Source organism: Aulonocara stuartgranti (genome assembly GCF_965226115.1).
Source record: "Aulonocara stuartgranti genome assembly, chromosome: 20".
NCBI lineage: Eukaryota > Metazoa > Chordata > Actinopteri > Cichliformes > Cichlidae > Aulonocara > Aulonocara stuartgranti.
In genome coordinates, this window is record NC_138956.1 from 8,781,287 (window position 1) to 8,801,591 (window position 20,305).

The 20,305-nt window shown below is 41.4% G+C and overlaps 1 protein-coding gene across 1 annotated transcript; it reads right to left on the reverse strand.

Moving 5' to 3' along the window:
- Positions 1-683: 683 nt before the first annotated feature.
- xpc (xeroderma pigmentosum, complementation group C) lies at positions 684-11,227 on the reverse strand. Its single transcript, XM_082518842.1, has 14 exons — positions 10,904-11,227; positions 9,465-9,764; positions 9,247-9,343; positions 8,624-8,708; positions 8,380-8,534; positions 8,075-8,195; positions 7,883-7,972; positions 5,789-6,655; positions 5,335-5,495; positions 5,035-5,116; positions 3,573-3,704; positions 3,279-3,448; positions 2,619-2,712; positions 684-2,449 (listed from the first exon to the last, which is right to left on the reverse strand). Exons 1-14 carry the CDS (start codon positions 11,013-11,015, stop codon positions 2,117-2,119), a joined length of 2,799 nt encoding a protein of 932 aa, XP_082374968.1. The 5' UTR covers positions 11,016-11,227; the 3' UTR covers positions 684-2,116.
- Between the last annotated feature and the right edge of the window lie 9,078 nt (positions 11,228-20,305).

Here is a 20,305-nt window from a genome sequence, read left to right on the forward strand (position 1 = left end):
AACTGATAGTCTTTGGTATCAAATGCATCCTGGCATCATAAAGCTGCATTTCTAAATTGCTCCTGCTTTTGTTTCCATTCCTCCTAAAGCTGTAACTGCAGGCAGTCTAATGCAGCTCTTCAGCTAGACTGAAACATTAGACTTACAGTTCTTCTGCTATGAAAGTATAGGAGTGATGGCTTGATAAACTATGCATTATCCTCTGCTGTGCTTCTCAGCAGTGCCTGAGAGAAGTCGAGGGCTAAGCCCCAGAGGGAAATGGTATGGTAATAGGGTGGAATTAGAAGATGGATCTTCTAATGGAGCTGATGTTCAGTGAGCTGTTACTGCTGCAACATGACACATTTTACCTCTGCAGTTTACACTGATGTTGTCTTTACTTTTAAGGAATGCCTTACAGTCTACCTAAAAACAATCATTACCTTTTCATAAGAAAATTAGAAAAATCCAAATTTGAGAGAAAAGCAAGCCAAAGTCAGGCCCTCTTCTGGCAGTCCTTTTGTAGGTAAACACAGGCAGTTCACAGTGATCAAGACTCTGTGCCTAAATACAATTGAACCTTCAAGAACATAATTAATATGGCATTAGTAACACCTTTGTTTACTCACCATTTCAAGGTGGTTAATGGGGCAATCTTGATGATCTTTAAAAGTGTCCAATTAATAAGTATAGATAGCATAATCTATAAGAAATCTACAGCATTGTTTTTATTTCAATATATTTAAACATTTATTACAAAAATAAATTTCATACAAGAACAATTGGCAACTTTTAAATGGTTTGAAGACATGTAGTACGGAAAATCTTCCAACAATTACAAAACATTGATTACAACCCTGTAATCAATGTTTTTTCATCAATTTGTCATTGTTATGTTATTATCTCACAATTTACAGTCAGGCATCTCAAAATTTCTATTTACCAACTCAAATTTAGAAGAAAATATGATCCTAAAATTTGAACTTGAAATTTTGACTTATGGATGGTATTTTCTTTCTGTCTTTTTTTCAGTGTCGGAAACAATAATATACAGCCAAAAGTTATAAAATGGTGCCTAATATGTAAAAGAAATGAGTGTAAAAGAAATACTGAATGCAAACAATGACAAAGAGAAGAGGAGATATAAGCAAACCTCCTGCTAAACAGGCAAAGAGGACACGAAGCACTAAAGATAAATCAAAAATGAAAGAACAGTTTTAGTGATTTTCAAGTTATACACTTATTAAAAACTGTCATATAGTCTGCATATACTTTGTTAGATGAGGAGTCTATATCCATAGATCAACTTAAATGTGCACAGTGGTTGGTTCCTTACAATGGCTCTGTCAGATCTTTACCCAACATGAGTATTAAAAAAAAATCAGCTGACAAAAGTAAATAAGCGGAATGACTTTCTTTGTAAAAAAAACCCAAAACATTTAGATTGAGCCAGTAACAGAAGCTATGCTCTTATTTGGTCAGACCTGCAGGTTGGGGAAAAAACTGCTAACATGAATGTGATAAAACAGCAGCAGCTGACAGGAGCACAGATGCTGTGTGCTTATTTTTACCATTCATTATAATTTGTAGTGTTAGCACAGGAGGTATTGTGTTTAATTGCCACGCAAGTTATCCATTCATGTCAGCATAAGCTCTAAATGCCAACATTAATGTGCCCAGCAGGTTCAAACCTGTCTGTACTGGTCAAAGTTTGAAGCACTGAATATTTAAACCTGATATCAGTGCCCAATACTCACCTAATACACATGAAGATGTAAGGACACTTCCACAGTCTCCATGACAACCTATACTGTTGCTGTACATATGCATGTTTTTTCCCCCATGTCCATGAAGTTCTCACATAAAAATCTTACAATACAGTGTACACCAAAATGGAGCTATGAACAGTGAGGCTTTATGTCGTCACCTTCTCCTCGCTTCCCGTATTTCCTTTCCTTTCCTTCCAGCGTTACTTCCAAAGGCTCCAGGGTATTTCAGTGACCCATGCAGCATCCTGCTTTGAAGTGATGTGAACATCTTCCAAACTAAATGTTGCAAGAAGTCAGTGAAAGTGCTTCTTTAACAGCATAATGGAATCAATCTTTGCTTTACAAAAACCTGAAGGTGGTCTCCAACATCACACTTTCTCAAAGGGGAATAAATGTTGCTCTTGACCCTTCTTCTCTCGTTTTGTTACTTTCTTCTTCTTCAGTCCGCTGGCATTTCCACCATCCTCCTCTGCTTGTCTGTTCTGAGGCCAGGACATTGCTAGAGTCTCGGATGCCGTCTTAGCTCCCGGACTTTCACCCTCAGCAGCCTCCTCATCTGAGGAAAACCCTTCGGCGTCACCTCCATGAGCAAGGCTCCCCAATCCCTGGTTCTTCTTGTTGTAACGCTTTTTAAGCCTTTCTCTGATCAGGAGTCCTTTGACCAGCAGAGTCCAGTTGGAGATGGCCCTCTTCTCTTTTTTCTAGATGTTGCAAGAAAAGAAAAAAAATTAAGCCTGTCACATACAGGTTTCTACTTGAAAGTAACAGCTGATACTTTGTGTTAAAGTTCCCACCTAAACTACATAATCTGGTAATCTTACAGGGTTGTAATCAATAATTGTCAAATTCGTGATATAAAAGAAAACACACCTCTTTCTCCTTCTGTTTCTGAAGCTCTTGTTCTTCCACCCACGCAGCTCTGAGGACCTCCTCGTGCTCCTCACACGCAATGTAGCCATCAGTGCTGAAACACACACAGGTGAGCAAATATCCCCTTAGCTTTGACATGTTTGTAACAAGTGCATTTATTTCATTTCTTTCTTTAGGAGTAAAAACATCCTGATTTTGATCTTTTTATTTTAAACACTGAAATGATTCAATGCAAATGCTCACAGAGAGGGATTTTACCCAAAGCCAACTAATGAGATGAAAATAAGCTCGCTGGAAACAATACAGATAAATTTGGAAAGCAACTAATTAAGCTTTCAAAAAAAACAAAAAAAACCAAAACAAAACCCGCAGTTGTGATTGAAATTTGAAGATACTGTTATCAGTATCTGCCTTCACAACTAAAACTTGAAAACAAACACAAACTGTTTTTTAAGAAAATATCACGATTTAATGAGTCTGTCTAGGAATCAATAATGATGTGCACGGGTCAAAAAATGCATGATTTTGTTTGAAAGTCCCTCAATATTGTGAAATTCTAACTCTCGGTGCAGTTGTTCATCCTGAGATTCTCCTGTATGACCGTATCCATCTGCTTAATTGTGTTTACACCCCACCGAAGGCTCCTCAGAGTCATCTTACACAGCGTGCGAGTATCCTCCATGGAAGTCGAAACCTGTGACTGCAGGCGCTGCGTCAATGTTCAGTTTCCTGGCCACGCGGTGCAGGTTGGGCAACCTGATATGAACACAGCCCACCGGCAACATACAGGGTTTAAACAGGTAGACATTACCGTAGTCATTACGTGGGACCTGAGGAAAACATACAAAACCACAATGACACTGACGCTTTATCCTGTTGGTTCTTATGTTGCTCATAAAACTTTGTTTCGCTTAATCTTCTGAATGTGATGCTCAATCCCACACATATACATACCTTCCCATCCACGGCTATCGGCGGCTGGTACTCTTCAGTTTGCCATTCTCCAAACAGAGCCAGGTCATTCTCATCCTTCAGCTCAGACGTCATCCTGGCCTTACGGGAACGATTAGAGAAGCCCTTCACCATCTAAAAAGGAAAAGACGTGTTTATATTGTGAGTTCATAAAGTCACCAAAGCATTTCATGTTTCCATTATCTGTGTGTCTATTCAGTATGCAGCAGCCTCAGTCTGTTATGATTCCCCCTTCCTGTCACCTTGACGATGCCATTGATCCAATTGATCCAATTAATCCAATTAAGCCAAACTAGGATTTAATAGCATCAGTGCTACAAGAAGAATTCAATACATCTGCACTCAGCAGAACATCAATGACAGGAAAGGAAAGGTTTGCAAGATTTTACACCTTATATCATTTCATAATTACATCAGTCATTCTTCAAGACAAATATATCTCTAGCAATAACAGTTTATTCATGGGGTCAGGTTTAAGATCTGGGAGCAATATTGGTAGCATTCCATCAATTCCATATTATTAGTCCTTGTCCATGTATGCTTTATTCCTGTTGCCCACTTCTCATCAGTATGTCCTGGTTCCTAAATGCCTGATGTGGACCTTGTTAAGCTGGGCAATGTCTGAGCCGGTATGGCTTTGGCTCTATATCTCTCGCTCATGTTCTGAAGTAGGCTTGGGTGGGCCTAGCTAGGGGCCCTTACTGCATGCATGCCCTTATCGAGATTTGAACCCCTGGCTTATTGTCAGACCCACAATCTGGGATAAACCATGGAGCATCGGCTAATAGATCACGAAGATGGCCCCTGAGATGAGCTGCTACAAGAACACCTCCGGCAGATGAAGACAGACGGTGATGAGGAAAAGGAAGAGTAACAAGCACGGCCCATTGACAGATGGGAGGCACATCCAAGTGATTGGGACAGTGTACTGGAACATCTGTACCACATACACAACCAAAGGTGTGTGAGAATAACAGGGATAAAGTCCAGTGGGGGTTTGAGTTCCAGATTGACAAGCAGCTAGTGGTAAACCAACCTGACATAGTGGTGATTGACAAGAAGCAGAAGACCACAGTTGTGACAGATGTGGCAATCCCAGCAAGCAGGAACATCAAGAAGAAGGGGCATGGGAAAACACAGAAGTACCAGGAGCTGAAAGAACAGCTGGAGCAGATGTGGAAGGTAAAGTCCAAAGTGGTTCAAGTGGTAGCAGTACTCAGTGCAGGCTTGATCACAGGGCTGGTTCATTTAGAAAAACTGTGTTTTCATTACCAGGATAAACTCTCCTCCTCAGTCATGAAACATGCTAATGAACACCGCTCAGCTACAACTGCCTTCAGGTCAGAGTGTGACTGAGTTAAAAACAAACTGATGTAACAGAGAAACTAACCACAAAATGTCTCCTTTTGAGGAAGGGAAGAGAAGCAAACAAAAAAGAGCTTGCCTTGTATGGCTCCTCCCCTAACCGGACAGTCCTTGCTTCTTTCAGCCACGTGTCTCTGGAGTGCAGGGTGTGCACACAGTCCCTAGAGATGGATAAAGATTTAAACAGGACATGAATGACGACAGTCCTTTTTTTCCCCTCTCACACTGAAATCCCAGTTTTCCCTTGCTTTTTGGTTTAGCGATAAGACATAACTAACTAGGTTAACACAGACTGCACAGTATAAAAAGCATTATGTGCGATGGATTTCGAGGTATACTTGAACTAAAATGCATCTGTGATGAAAGTTTAACTAGTTACCGAGAATATACTGGCTCCCCTCTGCAGTATCCCAGCACAGTGGCTGTAGGAGGATAGATGGCCTCATATTTCAGCAGGTGTCTCTTTAAGGCATACAGCGGGTGGTTCTTATACTCCGCTACAGACACTGGCAGGGGTTTGTTCAGAAGAGTTTTCTGGAGCTGGGAGAGCAGAGCAAAGAAAGAAATTGAAGTAGGTCAAGACATTGTTTCCTTTCATGCCATTCTTGCATTGTTAACGATGGGAGTAGCTGATGGGCCACAGCAATTTCTTGACTAGGAGGAAAGAATTCAATGTTAAAAATAGAGTAAAATCCCGTGTACATTGAACATTTCCTGCTAATCCATATGATGCATACAGGACATGTGATGTGGCCACTGGTTTTGGTAAGAAGAATTGTGCAGAAAAGTAAAAAAAAAAAAAAAAAAAAATCGAAAAAAAGAATCGAAGTCACCTCCTTGTCTTCCTTTATGTCTTTCTCGTCCTCGGGTCCCAAGAATGGCTCAAGCGTTTCCTCCCACCAGTCATCATCCACCCGCCTCTTCCTGGATGATGTCATCCAAGTCGGGTCATACTTCTTTCCCAGGTCTTTCACAAACCCGTCCCCGTCCACAGACACCACATATGTCACCGGTGTGGTTGCATTCCGGTAGCAGAGTTGAGGAACTCCAACACCGTGATCCACATCTACGCAAACCCAGGAAGCTGTTTTCTCCAGATACACCTCTAACCACTCGTCTGCACCTGGGCCTTCTCTCTTTGCCCCACTCCTCCTTTTTGTTCCATTGCTCGTTGTTCCTTCTCCTCCTTCTTCTTCCTCTTCTTCTTCCAAGTCTCCATCCTCCTCATCTTTTACCTGTTTTTTACCTCCACTGCTTCTTCTCTTTGGAGCTGCAGTATTTCTGCTGTGTGTGCCCTTGGCCTTCCCTTTCCCTTTATTCCCCTTTTTAGATTTAACCCCACTCTCTGAATCCTCACTGTCATCCTCACTGGTGGCTTGAAACTCATCTTCGTCACTAAGCCCTCCATCCTCCTCCCCTTCGCTGTTGCTCTCTTCCTTGTAGCTGACCTTTGAGGCAACACTGCGGCGTTTTGAGTTCTTTGGTCTCTGCCCCCCTGATACTACAACTTTCTTCTCTTCCTCCTCATCCTTTTCTTTCTTCTTTGCTTTCTTTCCTCCTACGTCTCCTTTGATCGTTCTCCCTCCTGCTGGTCTCTTGGTGCCAGGAGAAATCTTTGGCTCAGGGGAGTTTGTCTTGGATGATTCCTTGCTTGTGTTGCTCTTTTCTGGGGCACCAGCAGATGTTCTAGCCCCTTTGGCCTGCAGAAATGAGATATTTCCAACAGCATGTTTGTAAGAACAGAACAACCTTAAAATCAAATGGCAGACACCACTGCATATGCAATACTGCAATGAGTTGAAATACTGTATATAGAGGCATATGTAAGTGTGATAAAATTGGTGGCTGTATCCTTTTAATAAGAACCTGACACCACAGCTTAGGCTGTACCTTTTGTATTTTCACTTATATTACAGTTTATTCATTTTTTACAGGCTAAAGTATTAGGTAAAGTGTTTCAAAAGTATTTGCTCGTCTGCCTTCACATGCATATGAACTTGAGTAAAATCCCATATGATGTTTTTTCCACTCTTTCCAGCTACAACAGCTTCAACTCTTCTGGGAAGGTTTTCCACAAGGTTTAGGAGTGTTTATGGATATTTTTGACCATTTTTTCAGAAGTACATCTGTGAGGTCAGACACTGATGTTGGACGAGAACGCCTGGCTCATAATCTCCGCCCTTACTCATCTCAAAGGTTTTCTTTTGGGTTGAGGTCAGGACTCGGTGCAGGCCAGTTCCTCCACACCAAACTTGCTCATCCATGTCTTTGCTGACCTTGCTTTGCACTTATGCATTTCCATTGTTCTAGAGTCCAGTGGTGGCGTGCTTTACACTACTGCACCCGACACTTTGCATTGTACTTGGTGATATTAAGGCTTGTATGAAACCGCTTGGCTGTGGAAACTCCTTCACTGAAGCTCTCTACACAGTGTTCTTGAGCTAATCTGAAGGCCACATGAAGTTTGGAGATGTGTAGTAACTGCAACCACCGACCCAGCTCTGTGATTTTATGAGGCTTACCACTTCACAGGCGAGTTCATAGCTGGGATTAACAATCGCCTGTGGAATATTTAGTAGAAAGTACATTTCATGACTGGACTTGTTGCACAGTTGGCATCATATCACAGCACCACACTGGAATTCACTGAGCTCCTGAGAGCGACCCATTCTTCCACAAATGTTTATACAAGCAGTCTGCATGCCTAGGTGCTTGATTTTATACACCTGTGGCCATGGGAGAGACTGGAACACCTGAATTCAATGATTTGGATGTGTGAGTGAATACTTTTGGCAAAATGGTTTATTTTTTAATAGAAGGCTTTAAAAAATGTGTTCTATACATTAAACTGCAGCAGTTATCCAAACGTGACTGTTGTAATTATACCGCAGTGTCTTCTTAAAGGAAAAACAACAAACTGTCAGTACCTTGGCTGATGGGGCTTTGAAAGGAATCGGCTGCAAAGAAAGGACCAATCGGCAGAAAAGCTGCAGAGAGCGTAGGACCAAGAGAAACAGCTGCAGGAAACACAGGTGCATAATTATTTATTTTTCATTTGTACGTCGAACTAGGGGCACTGTTTTATAGAAAATGGACCGGTTTCATGCCAAACTACTAACGTGAGTCATCTCCTCGTGGTTTCTGGCTGAGAGGCTTGCCAGTCGCCTCTCGAGGAGCCTCTGGGGGTCCGGAACCTCTTCACAGGGAAGACTGGAGTTGAGGGTAAATGTTGCTCTAAACCTGGGAAAGAAGAGAGCCGGATGGATGGAAATGGAATCATAAGATATGGCGATAATTATAGAAGGCTACCAGTGACTGATGGCTTCTGAATAGTAGCTCTATTGTCCCTATTGTACAAATTTCTTAGTTTTACACATTCTAGCATTAAAATAGTTTCAGGAACTTCACATTTATAAGTACATACCATTTAAGCAGCCCAGAGAGGTAGTTTTGGTCGATGCGCTTAGCTGCCATGGTGAAGTGGACAGGCAGCAGCGACAGAGTGATGACCAGCAGGTCTGGTTCACTGCACAACCTGTTGCGGAACATGGCGCTGGCAATCAGGCACATGAGGTGGACCTAAGAGACCAATCAAAGGTTCGGAACGTCAGGGATGAGCTAGAGAAGCACCATGAAAGGAAAGGTAGAACTAAACAGCGTGTTTTCACCTTGTGGGTGTCTATCAGCAGGTCCTTCTTATATCGGTTCACCATTCGCCTCAGATACGTCTCAAGTTCCGCCTGCTTTTTTTGCCTGGCCAATCAGAAATCATGATTATTGGGTTAAAACAAATATACCATTAACTGCACACCCATAGATAACGCATTTTCCACAAACTAATCACATAAACACACAATTACAGGTCCCTCTCCTGACACCTGTGGAGAAAATTCATACTAATGTACATTTGAATGAAACTCCATGACCCAAAAATGTTTTCCTGAATATAATGAGAGGATCGGGAGTTTGGAGACATCAGCTAACAATGTCTGGAGCTACATTCAGATTGTTTTGATATAAACAAAATCTAATTAAACTCAGAGCATGAACACAATGAAACTTTATTTAAATTATGCTAGTGATTCCTGAGTTTTAATAATGAGGTTGATTTGTTTTGATTGACTTTTGGATGTCTTCCTGTGTTCATTTCATTTTACAGATTAACACCTCAACTGTTTAAGAAATAATATCACAAAAAAGTCTGTTTTGCAACTCTTTTTTTAAAGAGCTATTTTATTTTCAAAAGTTTAGAATTTTATGTTGAGCATGTGCATATTCTATATTCACTTACCTCTTTCTGACTTCTGGGGTCTCGATCTCAATCTCCACAGGCTCAGAGGGCAGGACGGGTTCTAGAGGCTCAAGTGGACCCAGCGGCTCAGCTAGCTCTGATTAACACACACACACACTATTCATTTCCTTTGTTTTCCATTACTCCCTGCTTAGCATAGGAATAAAAAACAAAACAAAACAAAGTGTTATTACAAATGTTACGGATTTTACACTTACCTTCCACTTCTTCCCAATCATCCTCATCTTCCTCCTCACTGTCCTCCCCTTCTTCTTCTTCTTCTTTCTCTGGTTTCTTGGTGTTCACCTTAAGCCGTGGTGGGGAGGTCACCATATCAAAGTCATCTTCGCTATCATTCTCCTCCATAATGGGTGACTCAAAGTATTTGCTGGTATTGACAGCAGAGCTGGTGTCAGATTGGGAAGACAATTTATTTCCTGCTGCTCGCTTTGAGGGCGCGCGGGGCTTAGGGATGACCTTCCTCTCTATCTTTTCCTCTTTATCTTTGATGTCCTCACCTGGTAAAAAAGATTGAAAGATGTTTTGAAGCCTCTGTGCTTGACTGAGAATAAAGGAAAACACGTCAATACAAAACAGAAGTACAACCACCCTAAAAATGTATTATATTGCGAGCCAATTTTCTGAATGAAGATGTTTTTTCTTTCTTTTTTTGCTACAGAAAATTGACAAAAGTGCCTTAATTGTCTGGAGAATCATTTTTGTGCCACTGTAGGAAGTGCAACAGCATTGTTTATCTGAATGAAAACTACAGTTTATGAATGATTTACCGCAAAGCATGAAGGGAAGTGCTGATACTGGCCTATGAGTACATAAGATGGATGACCTAAATGCCTCTAACACTGAAGAATAAAGAAATCTATATGAATTTTTGATTCTTTAATCCAACGGAGGAAAAATCAACAATAAAAATGAAAAAAAAAAAAATTCCAGAAAAAATATTGGTTATTTTAAACCAGATGCTTGTATTAGCCTAAAATCTGAAAATTGGTTTATCACTACTATATACACCACAGAGATAATGCTCTTATTCAAATACACGTCAGAGATCACGTCTGAGAAGCTGCAGATAAACCAGCAGGATTAAGAAGTTAACACACACACTTACACCATCTATGCACAAAATATGGTTGGTGTTTTGGTATGTGGAGCACAGATGTGCATCCGGGCCAGCAGATCCACTTCAGCAACCATGCACATCCTTAAGCAGTGCACCTGGATGCTCATACAGTGCCTTTATGGTTATGGCCATAATAGCTCGATATTATGCATTGCCTCCAATAAACCGAAGCTTTGCATTGATGTGTGACATAAATTATATTTTTGTCACGTTATAACTGCACAAAAACTGCTTCTCAGAGCAGTCAGAGGGAATGGATGACAGAGGATGTGTTTTACATTTCAATTATTTTATAATATTGTGAAGTAGTATTTTTCATTTACTACAACTAATGCTGATGTTAGTCATCTGTGTGAAACTCTTCCTCAGATGAAGTTTATTCATGAACCCAGGCTCACTGTGCACAGACCGCTTAGCTAACCTCCCCTGTACTTCACTTAATTTCCTAACTATTGGGGGCTAGAGGTTCCATTTATTTAATGACAGACACACATTTTAGGCAACTCCGACTTTTCATACCAGCATTTTTTTTCTTCGCTCTTGTTTTTGCCCCGCAGCTCTTCGCTTTCAGCACCTGCTTCAGTTTCTTTGTGTCGCCCCCCGTGTTTGCGCACTCTCTCCTCCTCGCCATGCTAGCTGCCGTCAGTGGAAGAACTTTCTTTGAATAATAATATCCAGAGCTAGACGAGCAGTAGTCCTTCAGAGCTCCACATGCTGTTGTATAAGGGCGAGGAAACAGCAGTTACCCAACACTGCCATTCAGGAGTTTTCATAATACAAGAAACTGCACCCGGTTGTTGTGGAGGCCGGACCTTGACGTCATATCCGCTCTCCTGTCTTCTTCTTCTTCTTCTTCTTCACTAAATAGATCCAATTCAGCTCCCTATAATTACAAGTTAACACCTGGATATTTATAAGTAGGCTGACACCAACATTTGTTTATAAATGGCTTTATGGTCTTATACATATATATATATATATATATATATATATATATATATATATATATATATATATATATATATATATACATATATATATATATATACATATACATATATATACATATACATATATATATATATATATATATATATATACATATACATATATATATATATATATACATATACATATATATATATATATATACATATATATATATATATATATATATATATATATATATACATATACATATATATATATATATATATACATATACATATATATATATATATATATACATATACATATATATATACACATATATATATATATATATATATACACACATATATATATATATATATATACATATATATATATATACACACACATATATATATATATATACATATATATATATATACACACATATATATATATATATATATATATATATATATATATATATATATATATATATATATAAAATGTGGTGTTTCAGGGAGGTGTAATACCACTTTTGGGCACTAAGGGGTGGTGTTGTGCTTTCCATAAGGTTTTCAACTTCGACAAAGGTCAGCTCCACATGCTCCTGGTAGTTAGGTTTCATATTAATACTCGTTTTTAACAGCCAGTGATCTCTTTTAGGTTATATAAGGAAGCATTTAGCCAGAAGCATGTTCAGTGTGTTCAACAGTAGAAAAACTACAGTAGAGACACAGTATCAGAAGAACCTCTAGCTACTGTACATGTTTGATGTAATTTAGTGGTAGCTAAGCATGTTTGAAAGGGCTGATGTTCAGTGTTATCAAAGAGGCTGTAACTGAGCATGCGGTGTCAGCAGTGGAAGTCAGTGGTTGTGCTGAGAATGAGAGTGAGAGGTTGAAAAATGAAAAACACTGTTATCCACTGTGTAATGCAAACCACTCTGAGCTCCACTCAATAAAAGCAGCCAAATATGATTCATGAAAACTTTTTAAATGGTCTTCCCTTGATAAATGGATTTTTTCCCCCCCACAGACCCCAGTGTGCCCGGAAGCATGTGTTGAGACGAAGCAACAACCGGAAAGAAAACAGAAAAAAGTCAGTCACGAATTTGGATTGGACTTTAATACATTGCTGAACAGATTCTGCATGATCACCAGGGACAGGAGACCATTAACAGGCCCGTTCAGCTGTCTGTCAAAATCACCTTGTTTGCAAAGAAAAAAACAATCCTTGGCAGAAAGGTAGAGAAATAAGAAGCAGAAAAGCTGGTGTCATGTCTTGCCACAAGAACAGTTTCTTCCCCTCTGCTGTTGGACACATGAACAATAACCACATGATTGTCCCCGCCACTAACACATGACCCTACGCTGTGTCACTGCATCATTTCATGTTTGGCACTGATCACCACCTGCACTCATGTATATATCTTTCTACGTAGCACTCATAATTCTTATTCTCATGTATATATCTCATGTATATCTCATGCACATATCTTTCTTTCTACATAGCACTTTAATTCTTATTGTCTGCACTGAAGCACCGCAGCAATTTCCTAATGTTGTAAACCTCAACATCTGGCAATAAACCCATTCTGATTCTGATTCTGAAGCAGAAGTAAACTGTGTTATTCTAGGTATTGTGAACAGGGATTTCCTCACAGTTATTTTCTAAAACTTTACACAAGCAGATATCAGTGGTTTTTTGGGAGGTTGTGTCAACTGTGTCACTGCCTTCCACCGAGCAAGATGCTGTTTTTTGGGGGGATTTTTTATCCCACTGGAGCCCTGAAAAGACTTAAGTGGGTAAACGACGATGCCTGAGCGCATTCTTCATCTTGTTATTTTGCGCCGGGGTCTGCGTGACTTCCCTGAAACAAGTTCTGCCTCTTGATTCTGAATCAATTTGGCTCATTTCAGTTCAATTTAATTTTCATTTAGCCCCGTTGTGATCTGTATCGATCCCATTGAGGTTCTGTGGCAGATGTGTGTGTGTTTCACTTCAGAGAGCCATCTGTCAGCTGATACAGTCAGACAGCTTCAGACTGACTCACTGCAGTATGAGCCTCCTGAAACCAGGGGGCCCTTTCCATAGGTACTGCATACACCATACATATGCATACATACTGCATGCATACGCATAAATGAATGCGTGTTTATGTGTGGAGCGCGTGTGCGTCCATACTTCTGTTAGAGGCTTTGCCTTGACCATCATGTGGATGTGTGCATGCATATGTGAGCATGCAGGCTAGGCTAAGAGTGTGCTTATACATATAGTCTTTAGCATGTGGATGGGTGAGGTGACATGGCAGGAGTCCATGGTCGTGCGCGCTTTGCTCCCAGCGCAGTGCATGGCTTCCATCCCTATATGAACCATAAGTACAGTCAGATAGGAATAAAAAGCCATACAATGCACGGGGCATTGAGAAGACTGAGTTCTATGAACAAGGACACACACACACACACTGACAAACACGCATGGAGTCGGATGATAGATGGAAAGAGATTCAATTGAAACCCCCTTGAGCGAGAAAAACTCGAAAAAGGATAAGAGCAGGTGAAGGACACAGAAACCAAGAGAGAAAAACGAGCTTATAGGAGATGACTCTGCACGGCACTCCAGGTATGCTGAAGATCACACCGAGACTAATCAGAAAACAGCCTGCAAGTCAGATGGGGAGTACATGAAGCCTCGTCAAAGGCAAGTGGTGGTGAGGTGTGGCAACAGGTCTGACATCCACAATGCAAGGACACGGGCTATTTTATGCCCACGGTGTTGTGTCCACGGCAGCTGGATCTGTATTGATGATGATCAGAGCGAGCTGTCCCGGTGTATGGTGTACAAGATTTTTATAACAACAGTAGTAGTAGTAGTAAACGCCATGTTCGAAAGCAAAGACCTTCTTTTTGGATTCTGAGTAACCACACGGGGTCTTTGCTTTACCTTACCCTGTATGTATCCATATATATGTATATATTACAAGGACATCCGTTTCACCCCTTAAAGCTTTCCCAAAGGCAATTCATGTGAATTTGCAACACAAGTACAGGAAAGTGTTTGAAAATTCTTACAATGCATGTTCATTTGAAATTTTTTCTTTGATTAAATGAGGCAGTTACCTTCTTGTTAACTTATATAGGTTTAAAAACATAAAAATCGACATCACCTGCTAATAGATTTTGGTCGTTTGGTGTTATGTAATTGGAGCATACGTTCTCCATATGATCTCTCTTCACACGCTCTAATCTGTGCTGCTTCTTACATGTGGATTTTTTTTTTGAGTAAGTTATAAAGGGGGCAGATTTTCTTCCATTGAGCACCTGTTGTCCGCTTGGACACTTTTGGTTTTGAAGCAGCTTGGTACTTTTTAAGTCCACTTAACACAATGTATTACTTGATAGTTTTTGAATCCCCCACTTTTTCTACCACATATGGTCATTTCTGGATTATCCCCATAAACAAATGTCTGCTAGCACATGTAAGACTGAGATCTGTCTCAGTAACAGACATATTTTTACAGTGGAGTTTGTGTTTTAATGCTGAAATATCTGCTGTCTGATATATCCTCCTAAGCCCCAGGAAGGATTTAGCAAAAGGATTGAGAATTTGGCAAGAAACTGTAATAAAATTAGAATCCCTCCTTCTCCCTCTTAAAAAAATCCCTACAAGTCTGGAGTAGGTATGTTATTATTGATTTCTAAAGAAATAAAGCCCCAGAAACCATTCCTCTCGTGCCTTAAGAGGCTTCGCAACTTCAAGGAGCGGATATGAAATAAATCCAATTACCGAGCTGTCAATCAGGCCGCTAATTAGTACGACTCCAGCACACTAAGTGGCATCAAAGCTGGAAACTCAAAATAGAGGCGACAAGAGGGAGAGACACACACACAAACACAAATTCACAAAACAAGCAATTCTTAGCTGAAAACATAACTACCGCAAATAAACCCCACATCTCAGACGCTTTCTCATACAACCTCCAGACAAGCTGCTGCTATTTCTGGATCGCCACAGACGAGCAACAGCAGCTTGAGGGAGGAGGAGGAGGAGGAGAAAGGGGAAGGTGGGGGGGTAGAAGAAGATGAAGAAGCGAGCATCCGTGCATCCGAGCCGGGACCCTGCAGGTTCTTCTTCTGACTCAGTACCCGCGTTCCCTGTGTCCTCTCGGGCTGCTGCTGCTGCTGTGGCGTCTTCTGAGCTGTGATTCGAGCAAACAGTGTCCGGCTTCAAACAGGTGGGCTCCGGGGTCGCGCTTGGGCTTCTCTTCGAGGGCCTGAAGAATTGTCCAAAAGAATAGTTGTTCCCTGCTCCCGTCCTCTCGTCCTCAAAGAGATAGGGTCAATGATGCTGCCGCTGCCACCGGTGGATATGTGGAGTTTGACCGCCCCTTTACGCATCTGTGCGTATTTTCATTCAGCGGCAGAGGCAAACAGACGGAGAGAGAGCAGGGAGAGAGAGAGTGAGAGGGGAGGGAGGGAGGTGTGGTGGAAAAGGACAGTAGTAGGAGGAGGGGGTGAGGTAACAAAAGCCCACAAGTGAGGAGGAGCTAACAAAAAAAAGAGGGATTGTGGGGGGAAAGCGAGGAGGAGGCATCATCATACCTGAACAGGAGACCTCCCTCTGTTTATGTGTGTGTGTGTGCGCATGTCTGTGTGTGTGAGTGTGTCTGTCTGCAACAGAGAGGGTGCGAGGGAGGGGAGGCTTATGTCGCCTCAGTGACGCGCAGTGTTAATAAAAGCCAGGCAGAGGGGCTGAATAGGGCTCTTTTCTGTCTCATTCAAATACTGCCAGAAAGCACTTTCATTCTGCTGATAAAGTAGAGTGTGTGTGTGTGCGTGCGTGTGTGCTGGAGCAAGAGAATGTGTGAATATGTGGGTTTGCATCTCCGTGTGTTTGCCCTCTCTCTCTCCCTCTACCTCTTTCACTGCCATTTACACTGCGAACAGCCAGACAAACAGACAGATGAGTGTACAGCCCAACTGACGCCTGATAAACACAAGCCCCCCAAAGTCAGACTTCACATGGAAGATATATCTCTATCTATCTATCTATCTATATATATCTATATCTATATCTATATATATCTATATCTATATATCTATATCTATCTATCTGTAAGGCAAAAGATGAGGGAAGAGACACATTACTGAGCAGACAGGGAGAGACCGATCAGCAAAGAAGGAGTCCTTGGCACCTGCTTTCCTTAAATTAAGTGGGAAGCGAAAGGGAAGAAAATTAGTATGTCTACAGACGAGACACATTTAGAGAATAAAAAACAAAAAAACAGGGCAATAAAGGTCAAGAAGAAACGAAAAAGAAAGAAAAAAGAACTGGGGGAACACTGTGCGGGGATAAAGTAGAAATACTTGCTCTCGACCTCTTCCCTCCTCCTCCTCCTCCTCCTGTTCTCAGGGACTCGGCTGGAGTCGCATTCCAACGCGCCGCTCTCAATCCCTGTTACTCCCGGCAACACAGTTCCTTGATCTGGTCCCACGTCATGCCGGGCAGAGGAGGAGGAGGAGGAGGAGGAAGAGGGAGTAGGACGTGAAGGTGGGTGCCTCAGAGAGGGAGGGTAAGACAGGATGGATGAGAAAATGAGTGTACGCAATGGGAGGAAGAAAAGGAGGAAGATGAAGAAAGACACAAGAGAAAAGCAAAGAGAGGAGAAGGTAAAGGAAGAAAAGAAGGAGAAGAAGGAAACAAATGAAGGGGCTGGGGGTGTTAGGGATAGTCACAGATGAAGGAAAAGGTGTGAGGAAGCAAAAGAGGTGGCAGAGGATATGAGAAGAGGACAGAAGAAAAAAAGAAGTAGAGATAAGATCAAAAATTAAAGCGAAATGGGAGCTGGTGAGAGGAGTCAGTCGGACAGGTGAGAAAAAATAGGAGCAAGTAAAAAAGAAACATTACCACCCTCCCCATGGCATTCCTTCCTAATTCTGAAATTAAAAAGGACAATCACTGTTAAGGCTCATTTGCTCCTCTTGAGGCCATTAAAGTCAGATGGGTTTGCTCTGGGCTGCCTGCTTTATTAAGGTTCAATAAACTCGTGTTAAGGAGAAGCGAAAAGTGGAGACAAGGGTAGAGTAATAAAGAAGACGGAGCGGTGACACGAGCGCACATGGCTGACGTAACATCTGGAAAGTTGTGGCGTTAGTTTTAAAATGCTTGCACCAGCAGACAGGTGGGATCCTGCCCCATCAAAATCACACGTAAAGTTCACACGGTTCAAGGCAGCTCTAATCCTTTTATTTTTTAAACTTTTTTGGACACTGTCTGGCAGAATATTGTGCTTTGGTTGAATACCCAAGACGAAAAGATGACTTAATCGCTTTTTAAACCACTTTGAAAATGTTTTGAAGCACATAGATCACAGCACAGCTGCCCGACAGCTAAAAGCGTGCTAATATATACAGTATCATTTAATAAACGAGCTCTAGAATAGGGTTTGTGGCCACTGGACGGCAGTGGAAATAAGCTGTGCGTGCAACACTGACAGTTAATCACTTTTTAAAAATGTGGACTCGTTGCAAGCAGTTGCTGGTTGCACATCCGGCAAATGGGGAGGAACATTGTCTTTCATCCATCTCATTTACCAGGAAGGCTGGTCTAAAAAATGGGAACGCTGCAGTGCAGTTTGGCAACCCTGAAAACTAAATCCACAAAAACATGACCTAAACCAAAACAAAACAACTAGCTGAAAGACACTAAAAGTTCCACAGAGCTAAAGGGGCAGTATTTAGCCCAGTTGGACACAAGCAGTCGAGTGATTATTAATGTCAACCCATGGAGGCTCTGACCCTCTCATAGCTGTGGAGCCGTAACCTGTGAAGCAGACCAGCAAGACGCCATGCTATTACAGTGACCTGAACGTAGCAGTAACACATCAAGACATGCAACAGTTCTCTGAGAAGGGTGGGAAAGACAACTGTGAGCTAGAAAGCTCTGAGGTAAACAAAGCAAGTGTCAAAGCCTTTAGGAGGAAAGGACCAGAAATGCACACTTTTGCTAGAGCTCAAGGATACACACCAAGGATGTGTTTTGGTGGGAGTAAAGACACCTGTTGTTTCTTTTAAGGCGGCATCTTTAAAATAACAATACAGACTGCAGCGGCTTTAAAAACAGACTTCATAGAAATACCAATTTCCACATGGCAGTCTAAGAAGCAAGGGCTTGCTCGTAGGAGTCTATGGGTTGGCTCGCCACGTGTCACAGAGAGTTAGTCTTTTTTTCTGTCCAAAGACTGCCAACAATCCTTTAAGCAGGGCAGAAGAAGCAAGCAGGAAAATCACCCGCAGATGAAAATGTGAAGATTGGCGGTACGTTTGACCTGCTGTGCCCCAAACACGAAAACATATAGGTCTCTTAAAAATAGCATTACATGGAAGTAAGTCTGCTTTAATGGTTAATAATCTGGCACAAAGACATGACAACATGAAAATGTCCCCAAAGATGTGCCCTGATTACACGTTAAGCAGGAATCAAAAGCAACTAATCTCATGCATTCAGGTAGACCAGTTGTTTTTGGTGGAAGTAAATACGAGATTGTGTGAAAGTGTCCATCTGCAGTGAAACACTCTGCACATAAGTAGATGTGAACCATAATGAGACCAATTTTGGGCTGCACAATGGCCACAATGGGCAGACTATTCAGCAGTAATGGCTGCTGCGTGCTTCTTCTGAGGATCCTAAAATAGTAAACCATCTATCCAACACGCCAGGAAGGGTTATAGCAAACAGGATTATTGCAAATGGTATTATTGATCCACGGGCGTGTGTGTGTGTGTGTGTGTGTGTGGGGGGGGGGGGGGGGGGGGGGGGGTGGATTATACAAGGGGTGGACTAAGGTTAAAGGGCAACTCATCTGGCTTTTCACTCATTTATCTTTATCGTGATTACGCCACAAACAGTGACGGGTATTCAGGCATTTGCTAGAAATCGTTTCTTTTCTCAGCTTAAAAGCTTTAAAAAAAAAGAGCAGAGAAATTACAAAAGAGTAAATCCTCAGAGAAAAAGGAGCAGAGTAAAAAAAAAAAAAACCCGGGGAAGCAGGTGTGACAGGAGAATCAGATTCCTCCTGTTGACGACAACCAGTCAGCTCCAAATGTCAAATGATGTCACTATCCAGTTCTCATTTTAAACCTCAAACACTTGCATTGGTTCGTGCATCTTAAGGAGCCGTGTAAATACCAACGTTATCTCAAATAAAATGATAACTTCAGACGTATGCAGACCTGAATTGGTGAGCACGCTTTTTAAACTTCACAGCTGCTCAGAAATATTCATGCATGCTTCACCAAGAGTGTATTCTGTATCACTGAAAGGCCACAGACAGACTTCTCTCACATTTTGACCATCTTTTCAGAGCAGTAATGGACACCTTAAAGTGGCCTCTGCTTGGATTCATCACAACAAATAGCTCAGTCGCCCCTTCATAGATCAAGTGCAAATTGAAGAAACCGTCAGAGATAAGAGATGAGGGACTATAACAGTCCACTGATATTCAGGGGAGTCCATTATGATCATTTGTAGCGTCAAACAGGCAGTTTGTAGTGATAACATTTACCGTTTTGCTACGGGCTATTCACAGCATCACTAATTTAAGCTTTCACAGCTGAAGTCCTAAGGCCTGTAGTTCAGGATACCCCAGGTATCTTTTTGTTGTCTGGCTTCACTAAGCCTAATAACTGCAATGGCTCTTGGCAGTAGATATCAACTCGATGAGTCAACTCAGGTTTTCTGAAATAACTAAGAGGGAATTCATGTGAAAAAGGGCTATGTTTGCTGCATGTGACCAATCACAAACGTGCACGTCTAGCTTTAGAGCAGCATATGTCACAAATGAAATGCATAATCCAGGCCCAAAGCAAAGAAAAAAAGGTAGGAAAAAAGTCAGGAAGTAAAGCTGTCAAAAACTGCTCCGTCACTAAGATACAAGTACATGTGAATATAATTACAGCTGTGTTTCCATTAAATTCCTGTGCTTGGATG

What these genes read in the sequence shown, in the direction of transcription:
- xpc (XM_082518842.1), bottom strand. Translation starts at nt 11,015, where the DNA reads ATGGCGAGGAGGAGAGAGTGCGCAAACACGGGGGGCGACACAAAGAAA. An exon ending in TCAAAGCCCCATCAGCCAAG is followed by an intron (nt 6,656 to 7,882) that starts GTACTGACAGTT and finishes TCATTTCTGCAG; the next exon opens with GCCAAAGGGGCTAGAACATC. An exon ending in AGAAACAGAAGGAGAAAGAG is followed by an intron (nt 2,450 to 2,618) that starts GTGTGTTTTCTT and finishes TGCAACATCTAG; the next exon opens with AAAAAAGAGAAGAGGGCCAT.